The sequence below is a fragment of the Acanthisitta chloris genome, unplaced genomic scaffold (genome assembly GCF_000695815.1).
Source record: "Acanthisitta chloris isolate BGI_N310 unplaced genomic scaffold, ASM69581v1 scaffold12404, whole genome shotgun sequence".
Lineage (NCBI taxonomy): Eukaryota > Metazoa > Chordata > Aves > Passeriformes > Acanthisittidae > Acanthisitta > Acanthisitta chloris.
In genome coordinates this window covers 1-11,208 of record NW_008668817.1, presented here as the reverse complement: position 1 = coordinate 11,208, position 11,208 = coordinate 1, and the positions used below count along the sequence as shown (strand labels likewise).

General features: G+C 40.4%; 1 protein-coding gene across 1 annotated transcript in view; it reads left to right on the top strand.

Moving 5' to 3' along the window:
• ITGA9 (integrin, alpha 9) overlaps positions 1–10,505 on the top strand; it is a gene marked incomplete at both ends in the record, with an annotated part of 91,711 nt that extends 81,206 nt beyond the window's left edge. The window contains one exon of the mRNA XM_009073085.1: positions 10,350–10,505. Coding sequence (XP_009071333.1) covers positions 10,350–10,505 — 156 coding nt within the window. The remainder of the gene's footprint in view (positions 1–10,349) is intronic.
• Positions 10,506–11,208: the final 703 nt, after the last annotated feature.

Sequence of the window (11,208 nt, the reverse complement as noted above, 5' to 3'; positions counted from 1 at the left end):
CGTTATTTTTCTTCTGTTTCCTTTAGTTATCACTAAGCATGTTTCCTTTAGTTATCATTAAGCATTAGAGATGTCTGGTGATGATTTCCAGCATTTGGTGTATGCTGCTTATATGGTCAGAGGTCTGTCATCCTGGTCCATGGCTGTGGTATCCTTGTCTTCCCCATTTCCCCTTCACTTTGTCTTTTGTAAGCTCTGAGTGCCATGCTTCTGATATACTTGTAGCTCTCTCCAAGAACCCCCTGGCCTCCACAGTTGCTCAGTCTGACGTTTTTCCTCCGACGCACTTAGTGTTTGTTCTCTGGTCTGCTCTTACTTCAGTGCTGCATCCCAGCCAATTTCAAAATGAACAAACCCTGGAAAAATACGTTCTAAAAGTTTGCATAGTCAGAAAAATTTTCGTCTTTCTGAGGGAAGGACTTCACCCTTGAAAATGAAACAATATCAGCTTTGACCTAGTTTCATATCTAGGGAGAGCATATTTATTGTGGTTGATGCTGTGCACTGTTACCAAAGCTGATTCCAGTCCTAGTGCCTCTGAGCATGCAGCCTTTGAAAACTGAGTACCCAAGGGCAGTGATGCTGTGATACGAACACCCAAAGAAGAGGGAAACAAAGAATTCTCATTCTCTTTGGAGATGAATCTTCTGTGGTCAGTGTCAGAGGTGTTTTTGGCTGCCACCATGCAGCTGTTTCCAATCAGCTTATGCCTGAGACCCAGAAGGATGTCTTTCTCCGCAGTATTGGCTCCTGGTTTTTAATGGGTTGCTGTATGAAAAAGAGGTAATTTTGTATCACAACTTTTTACAAAATGTGTATAGTGTGCTTGGGGTACTGCTCGAATGATGACGATGGGAAGGAAAGTAGTGGTTATTTCTGGCACACCCAAAGTCCCAAGGAGAGCAGCTGGGTAAAAAGAGGAATTGTGGAAGAGATGAGTTTCCTCATGATGTCACATAGTGCTCAGGGTGCTGTCATGTCTTGTTGAGATTAACATGAAGTGACTTTTACAGTGAAAAAGTAGAATTAGCTGAGGAAACCACAGAGCATTCAACAATTTGAACGTTGTGTAGCACAAGTTATTTCTGCTCCTTGGGTTCTAGCAACTAGTGGTGTTAGCCAGCAGGTTGCACGTGCTTTCAGGTCATCTGTGAGCTGCTCACAGGTGAAGTCAGGCAGAGTTGCTGACTTTGAAACCAAAAACGGTTTATCTCACCCAATAAATACATTTCAGCCTCTCTGATGTGCTGAACAGCTAGACCACCACCCTATCCCACCACCCCTCAGCTCTCAGGGTTTGCCTCCATCAGGGAAGAAGTAGATGCTTCTGTCAAAAGAATAATCTGGACAGATCAATATTATTTTACAGCTCTACAATACAAGATAATATCTAGTGCAGATAAACTTCCCTTTAATGAATTTTTGTTAAATCTTCCTAAAATCAGAATTTTTAAAAAAAGCCCATCCCAAACATTCCCCTACTCCCTCGCCCCAGCTTCTTCTGATACTTTCTCCTTATTACTCCCACTGGTTATAATCTCTTTCAGATGTCTCAACAAGGATCTGTGTGTAATTAGCTGTCAGGGCCTGGAGTTGGGTAGGGGCTCACTCTGCCCTTTCCAAGCTTTGATGGAATCTCTTCCCTTGCCCAAAATCACAGCGTATTCTGGTTATCCATATAGAGTCACTGCATATTGTCTAGAATAGTCTTCTGTGTAGACCACAAATCTGTGTTGTCACTGAAGTGTTACATATTGTGGAATTTGAAAAAGTGCTGCTATTAGGGTAAGCACTCTTGACCCAGTGTATAATGTATAAAATAATCAAAAGTAATCAAATGCCAGCTGCAGATGTGTAAAGTGGTAATACTTAATCATGCTTAGTTAGAACCTTAGTGCAGTAAATGCAGTATTACCGTTGTAAAATGCCACTTTTTCTATTCCCCATGAATGCATCCCCAGCTTCAGAGCAGAGTCAACTTTGATCTAGAGAACTGTATGGGTTGCATTTATTTGCAGAAACATTTGCCTTGTTTGTTTTGAAAGCCAGTGGAACTTGAAGGGAAAGTTTTGGTTTTCCTTGGTTCCCCTGAGAAACACTCATTCATCCTGCTCCCGTCTGTGGGTGTAAACAATCGTCCTTTGTCGTTGTACAATATCCTGCAGTCCTGCCATCTCTGAGAGCTGGGCAGCTGTATCCGCTTATGTGACTTTTGAGCAGGAGGCTCTGCCTCTTTGTGAATGATCAGTGAAAGAGGGGGAAAAGCCTTATCCTTGCTGAAATGAATGGCATCACTTTGATTCAACTATAAATGGACTAACATAGACCATGAGGTTCCTGAACTATGTCCTGATTCCTTCCTCTTTTTACTTTTTGCTTCATACTGGTTGTGAGCAGAGGCTGAGGAGGGGAGGGTGTTAGCAAAATGGTGTCTGGATCATCTGAGGAGAATGGGAGAAGAGGAGTAACGTGGTGGGGAGGGAGACAACATGCAGTCAGTATGTTGCTGAGGTGATTGTTAGCGTGCTGATATGTAGGAGTGTGCAGGATGAGAGACCTAGAGGCTAACAAAATGTCCTTGGCATCATTGTAATGCTTGTGCTATGTAATGGATAAGTTTCCTTTAACTCCTCCTTAACATTACTTGGTTAATAATAACCCTATTAGTTAGGGTGTTACAGAATAGTGAATGGGAATGTCTAGAAATTTCTGGAAATTTCGTTGTTTCCAGAACAATAGGATTACCTCACCCTCTTCAGATATCACAGCTTGTGTGCGTACAAAAGCCATAGCATAGGGCAGTAAAGAGCTCAAACTGTGGGTCTTTGTTTCAGAAAGTTTCTAGTAGATAGCTAGTGTGTGGAATGTGAATTGACTTTAAATGTAAAAATAGATGTCACAGAGGAGCTCTGTTCACATTTTAATGTGGCAAAGTAGACAGTCATAATGCTTTTTCCTTTTACTCATACTGATTTTAAATCTGGCTCTCGGGAGGATTAGGCTAATAAATACTACCTCTTCCATGTAATAGTGCAAGAATAGACTTGGGTCACATTATTGCACCTGTCTGGGGTTTGTGTGGCCAGGTTTTGGTAGTGGGGGGACTGTAGGGGTGGCTTTTGTGAGAAGCTGCTAGAAGCTTCCCACATGTCCAGCAGAGCCAATGGCATCAGCTCCAGGATGGACCTACCTCTGGCCAAGGCCGAGCCAATCAGAGATGGGAGTAACAACCCTGTGGTAACATATTTAAGAAGGAAAAAATAAAGTTATTGTGCAGTAGTAATTGTGGGCAGAGAAGAGAGGAGTGAGAGGTGTGGGGAGAAGGCTTTGATTACTTTGCTCTTGCCTCTTGAAATGTGCTCGGAAAGGTGCTTTTGTCAATTTTTTTTTTTCAAAAGGAGGAAGAAAATACATCTGGAGCACAAGGGAACGAGGGAAAGGTGGCTGCTTTCTCCTAGAGTAGCTCAGGTGTTTACTCATGGCTGTCTAGAAGCAGGTGGAGCTCAGGCAAAGACTGAGGGGCATAGTGCCTTTCAGTATCATTTAGACAGCCCCTGTGGGCTGTGGCTTCAGGAAGAGAGAGTCACTCCTCAATCCCAGTCCTTGGCTCTGAGGACAGCTTGTGTGTGAGATTTTGCACTGGAAGTTTATTGGATGACATATACACAAAACTGATCTTATCCAGATGTACATAGGAAGAAAGTGAGGGAGCATACAAGCAAGTACAGTACATGAGTGCTGAAGTTAACTGTGAAGTTAACACCACTCCTCCAGATCCATGCGTGTGTTGAACTTCCAGCAGACCTGTTACCATATATGATGACTCAGGAGTCAAGGGTCTTAAACTCCTCCTCCTCCTGCAGCTTCAGACACAAAGCCCCAGTGTTCGACTTCTGCAGGGAAGTCGAACAGGGAAATGCTGTTTAAAAGGAAACAGGAAGTTGAATTAACTCTTGTTCTGCACCCAGTGTGTTTTAAGACACCTTTAAAGGAAATATCTTCAAAGCTTTATTGTGATAGAACCTTGTATCAACAGAATATAGACTGCGGTAACTCCAGCAGAAAAGACAAGTGTATGATAGGGTTAGATATGTGCAGGAAGAGTTTGGATTTAATTTTTATCTCTATTCTATATATAATTCCCTGCTGAAACAGATTATAAATATTTTAAGTAAGAGAGTAAAACAAGTATTTGAATTCTTACCCCTATTATTCCTTCTTGGCTTCTCTTCATTCACCTAAGTTCAGGTCTTCACTTCACAAATACCCATCAGCTCCTGGGCTTTCTAATGGTTCTGTAGCGTTGGTATTGCAGGTGTCTTTTGTTGCAGAGATTGGTTGTGCCTCACCTGATACCATGAAAAAGCTGGGCATCTCAGCCCTGCATGGCTGTTTCCTTCAGAGGGGAGTAACATGATTTCAGGTAGTTGAGGAATTTTCTGTATTTTTCATCTAAAAAACCCCCGTGAAAGACTGAAAGTGAACTATAAAAGATAGGGAATGGATGATAAAATACTTAACTGAAACCATTAGGTTCAATAAAAGACCTGACATTCCAATGTATAAACATGATGGGAAACTATATTGTCATAATGCGTTTTAGTCCTAAACTGGAAAATCAAGATCTGAGCTTACCAATACATAATACTGAATTTGGGTGGCATGTAGTAACTTCTCCTACTGATTACCATGAAAAGATTATCCATAATATACTACTGCTATGTCTTTGTAACTTTTGACGTGGAATATTTATGCTGTTGATTGCAATCTCTCCCATGTGACATCAGTAATACCTATATCACCCTCCAGCTGATAGTGGGAAGCTAGATCCACAGAGATGGTGGGCACTTAAGCTCACAGTGTGACTGTACTCAGCCTGGGTCTGGACTTTGGTGGCTCAGGGTGTTCTCTCAATGCATGCAGGCCCCTGCATGCCAGGTGTTTATTTAACATCAGATTCCCCTGGGATTTGTTTCTTTATTTCCCAGAGCATCTTTCCACTTACTGACGTGTGTAAAGAGGGGTTGCTGACCTATTGAAATCAGTTGGGTTCTGAGGTAAAGAATTTTGGAGGAGGACAAAGCAAGTACTCTCATTCTTTCAAATGTTAACACTAAATAATGTTCAGGCATTGACACCCTACAAATACTTTGCTTTTTTTTCCCCTGTTCTAAACTTTGTAATAGTTAAGTTTAGCAAGAAAGAATATCACCTACTTGTTGAATTGTAGCTGTCACAAGATCTTAAAAGAAAACAGAAGCATTTATTACTGAAAATCAGACCTCTGATTGCATTCATATGCTATTCATTTGACAAAAAATTCACCAGTAGTTTTGTAAATGAACTTTTGCCAATTAAGTAAACTTCTAATTCTGCCTTTTCTCTGTGAAAGAGCCTGCAGTTGGTTTTTTTACCCCTTTAACTACAGAAACATCTTTAAAAATATATTAAAAAAATGCATGGTTTAAAAAAAACCCAAATTGTGCATGGAATGGAAACTAGATCTTTTCTAAATGATTTTGGCACAACCATGTTTTGTCTGCTATTGCAGTGGGGATGCACCAAGGCTAAAACTATGCCAGCCTGAAATAAATTACCACAAGTCCTAGAATATCTTTGTCAAAGTACGCACAGGACAGAGGAAGGCTCTTGTGAGGACAGAGATGGTTATTCTTTTGCACAGTAGAAGGCTGAAAGTATTAACATTAACATTAATATGTCGTCTATTAAACTGGGATTGTCAAATTTATTGTGTATTTAAGGTTGTAAAAATTCCTATAGTCTATTATTAGTGCTTCTTGTTTAGTGCCTGAAATAAATACGTTTAGACTAAATGTTTCAAGTCGAGTGTTTTAAAAGCCATGCTCTGGAATTCATTGTTAGTCATTTAACTAAACAGAGCTTGATTCTCAGAAGTGCTGAAAAGCTGTGCTGAATTCAGTATAAGCTCTGGAATCCATGCATGGGTTGATGTCCTCAGGGTCAAGTCAGAGGGAGTAGAAAAATGTCTGACAGATCAGAGAATTTTTCCACAGAGAAAGAGGACAGAAACTCCAGGAAGACACGAACAAGAATAAAAGCAAGGAGAAACTGTAAAAGCCACCCAGATGATTAAGTGTATTTCTTAAGTTGATGCTGTTGAAAATTCCTTCATATTCATTGCTTTAAAGGACTACGTTTCATCCTCTATTCCTGCAGGCCTCTTACTGTAGATTGTGGGGATTATTTACTTCTCATTTTATTTCTCAGCCTGTTGGCCACAATTAAAAATGGAATTTGGCACTCTCCAGAGTCTTTGTTGGAGACATTCACCTTGGAGAACAAAGGGGATTAGATGTGATGATTTACTGGGCTCATGTACAGTCAGTCCCCTGAGTGTACTGTGTCACTGAGCTGAAAGAAAGCTAAATGATGTTCCATCCTCTCTGGTAACCACTTGCACCATAAGCAGAATAAATCCTGCCCCTCGACTAAAACTCTGTCTTGTTCTATCCAAATTTAGTTAAATTCATGATGCGTGTGGGCTCTTGGTAACATAACATTAAAGTTGGAGAAGGCAGTGGCTATCCACCAAGGCAGTGTGCCTTTAGGATGTTGGAATCTGTGCCTGTGTTTATGTTGTCATGATGTGCCTTAGGCTGTGCCTATGAAAAGTGGCAAAAATGACTTATTACAGTTATCACACTACATCTTCAAGAGAGAATTGGAAATGGTGTTCAGAATCACAGATCTGATCTTTGATCATTGCTTTGTGATTACTTTTCAGATTTTTAGGACTTTTTGGGACTAAAGTCAAACAGAAATACTGTTATAAATCTGGCAGAGGCTTTTCTTTCTTGTTTTCTTCTCCTCTCCTAAGTCAGAGAAACAAAAAGGAAGAAATAGCTGACCATGCACGGTTACTGCCACAACATTAAATCAGTTTCTTTGAGGTGATTATTCTGTAAGAGGAGATAGCAAGCCTTTGTTATCACATTTATTAGAGGGAGCTTTCAGGACCATGAAGTCTTTTGAAACATTTCTAGGTGCCTTATTGCTTACTTAGATGCCCTCAAAAGTGTGCTCTTTTTGGACTCTTTGTCTTTGCTAGGTGCTAATGAGGGGTCATCCTGTAATGCTCTTGATAAAAGGCCAGCTATTCATACTAAAACACCTTTTTCTTCAACTCAGAGTGATGTCATGCAACATGCCTAACAAGAAAAGATAAAAGATCCCAACAAACGGATGCAGCTGGCCAAGGCTGTTTCCATTGCAGGAAGAGATACTGGCAGGAGGGGAATTTACTGGGACCAAAGTGTATTGATTTCTGCAAAAAGCATTATTGCAGAAATTTCTGATGTCCAGATTAAAATGTAGTCTGAAAGAGAGAGAGAAGAAAAGAACCTCTATCACCCCAGAGAAACTGCTTGTAAGGGCATGAGATTGCTGATGACAAACCTATCTTCAGGACTCCAATTGTTATTCAGGCATAGCGCAAACTTGCCCAGTTTAGTGACACTCAGTTTGTACAGACTAGATATTTATTGCTATTAATCACTGAACCCTAGCTGCTTAGTAGTTTCTGTTGATAATGTGAACTGTTTGGATATTACACTTGTTTTAGGGTCCTTCAAGTGTTTTTTCCATTGCTGAAGCTGTGCTGTCCATATGCTGTGATTTGCTGTGATGCTTTTTCATGACTCAGAACTTTCTTTAACCTACACACTTCCTCAGCATAGCAGCATTGTGATGAAAAAAGGTGTTTGCGTGTAAAAGCTGCTTGTGGAAATCCCTTGGCAAATCCAGTTCATGAGGGCCATGTAACTGATGCAAAAATAACACAAGTTTCCTTGACTTGAAGAATTTTCCAATTTATCTCAAACCCGATTCTCATTGCATCTTTTGATTTAGAAATCAGTCTTAGAAATCCTCTTAGAAATCAGAAATACTTATAAGCATTCTGTGGGCTGTGTCATCAATATATAATTCAACCACTGGAAGCAGTACATTTGGGTAGACTGAAAGAGAAAGAAACTGGCTATATTTCCAACCTAAAATAGTGCTTCTCCAGATTGCATTTGGGCAAATATTAGTTATTCTCTTTATGTGCTCACATCCCAGACAGTCTGTGGTGTACCTGTGAGGCAGAACTGCTTTGCCTCTGTCTTGCTGAGGACAAATCCCACAGACTGTTGCCTTTGTCTTTTGTAGGATTGTGAGCAGAAGGGGCTGAACATGTGGCAAAATGAATAACTGAGTAGCATTCATAGTTTTATCCATAATTAAAGACAAGTGGGTATGTGAAATGTATTTCTCCAGGGCTGTGGTAAGGGAATATCCACACATGTAATTAATCTAGCTGCTGGAAGTCACAGTTTCACCACTAAAATGAAGCAGAAAGAGACACCAGCAAATGCCAACATTCATTGAAGTCAATAGAAAACTTGTCTTTGGACTTTAAAGGCCATTGGTCTGAACCCTGCAAGATTTTATTAAAACACTTAGAAGTGATTAAATAACTTATTCTTGCCATACTGCAGTAATAGAGCTAGAAAAAACTATAGGTGGATTCTAATTAACCCACTCTGTACATTTTTAATTGTTCCATGGCAGCATAGTTGGTTACATACAGTTGGGTTAGGTGGCAAATTGCCTGATAATTTGTGTTTGACTGTTGCTGCATGGTGTGCTCTTTGCAGTCTTATTTCTCTGTATGTGTAGTCTTTGTATAGACTGATAGAATCCTTGCTTAAATAAGTACATGTGACTCTGTGTGAGAGCAAAGCTAGCAGCTTCTGTGAGTTGTAGTATCATTATTTATTGGTCTCAGTATGGTACAATTCCTACCCTGCGGACGGGACTGTGGAAGGAGCTGCAGACATCAATTTCTCTTCTGCTGAGAGGATTAGCAGTGCTGCAGAGCATACACAGTCCTTTCTATGGGACTGGGAAGAGATCACTGAGCTGCTATCACCATTGCTGTTATGTCTGCTGTTACATTAGCAAGAAAGCACAAACCACTTCAAGCAGTGCAAGGTCTAAACTTTGAGGCACTGGGATGTTGGTATTGAGGTATAGAATTTAAGGGCTGGCTAAGGGCTTTGAGGAACAGGAGGGTAAATGTCATCCAGCCTGGCCTCTGTTATTATTCACCTGACTGATGATTTGAGAATTTGGTTAGCCACTAGCCTTCGCCTGACTTGGGAGATCTGTGGCCAGTGAACATATTGAAGAGAGCAAATGGTTGCCTTGAAACAGATCAAACGGAGTGGTCTGAAAGCCACTTAGTGGCCGGGTTTCCCACATTTAGAAGATGCAATTTAAATGGCATTGCATCTCAATTGCTTCTTGTGGTTGGCAGGCTGTGTTCAGAGAAGCCTAATAACCAATGTGAGGTGAAGTTGAGAATTGGCCCATTTGAAGATTTGTTGTGCTATGGTATTTATTGCCTCAGTTTCTTCCGTGCTGAATTCATGCTAAGTTTTTAAGAAATTAAAATTGAAGAGGAATGTTTGCCTATTTAAAGGTAGAGCATTTGCCACTTCCATTTTCTGGTAAATTGGATTGTGGAAGTCAGGACTGAACAGAGCACAATGATAATTTTGTCCTTGCAGACTGGATTTAGGCATTTCATGTTGTGACAAGCAGTATGAGTTTTGTGGCTTGGGCTCCAGCAACAGGAAAAGGCAATCCTTTTGTCCCATCAAACAAGTAATATGGCACCATTTCCTACCTCTAATATTAAGCCTAGAATATAGCAAATAAAGAAACTGAAAAGCTTTCTTCTTTTACAAACTGAAAGTGTTACTGTGCTGAGAGTGGGGTAAGCTGTGAATTTTGCTTTGAGAACCGTGCTGGAGGATGGCTTTTCTTGCCCCTGCATGTCTGCAGTCTTATTTTATAGCTACATTGGTAGCTTTATCCATCTATTCATTTCACTGATATTGCAAAATAACAAGGGAAGATGGAGTTTTCTTCTCTTTTAATGAGTGGAGCTTAGTGGAGGTGACCTCAGTCAAAGTCTAGGATTTAGAAACCCCAGATATCAAGATGATGTGCTCTTTGCTTCTACATTATTTTTAAAGAAAATGTCTTTTATTGAAAACTGCTTGATTTATAGGTGTGCCAAATATATCACTGCTTCTTTGGAGCCAAGAGAAGGTTCAAAAAGAGTAACTGATTTATTTTTCTTTTCTTTTCTTTTTAAAACTTCCAAAATATTTGTTATAATGTGCTTATTGCTGTTTGCCAAGAGAAGAATAAAGGAAGTAGACAAACCTGCCTTATGTCTGCAGTGTTGAACATAAATGTGGGATTGTTGTTACTTACCTATATGCATAGGTGAAATATCTGTTTGGTTTCTTGTACAGAAAAGAGTCAAAGACGTCATCTCTCCAATTGTATTTGAAGCTGCATACAGCCTTGGGGAACATGTGATAGAAAGAGGAAAAGAGGACAAGGAACTACCTGCTCTCAAGCCCGTTCTCCGCTGGAAGAAGGGACAGAAGATAGTGGCAAGGAATCAGGTCAGATTTGGACTATGTTACTTCCCTAGAAATCCTGTGTCTGAACTGGCAGTAGAGGTGGCTGTAAAAGTGGGTTGCCAAACTCTGGGTCGTTTGCACACAGTAGCCTTTTTGTACAATCCCTACTGTTGCTAGCATTAGTAGTGCTCTATGATGGAGTAAAGACTTCTACTGCCAAGACTGGACAGCACAAGGTGAGGTCACTTTCTTGTTTCAGGGTGTCTGTGCTGCAAAGAGAAAGGATGATAAAAGCCCTACTCCTCCAGATTCTTCCCTTTCTGTAGGAGGTTCTTGTGAAAGAGTTGGTCTTGGCCTTCTTTCCAGGCTGAGCCTTTGTTAGTGCTGGAGGACCAAGACAGGACACAGGAACTGTGTGAGGGAAGAACAGTGGGCAGAAGGAAGAAAAATATGCCTGAGTCAACTGCCAGGACTCCTCACATCCAGTCACGTAGCAAGGGAAACCTGATCCTGCTAAAGTAGGATAATTTATTTCAGAGAATGTAAAGTGTAGGTACAGCCATGTACTTATTAGGATCCTATTTTGCACCCTTGCAATGCAGAGAAACCCTCTTGTCTTTAATTTAATTCAGAGCAAGACAATTCCCTTAGTGTTGAAACACTTCTCATTTAAAGAGTAGAGGGGTTTATTATTATTATTAACATTGTCATTGTCATTATTATTATTATTGTCGTTATTATTATT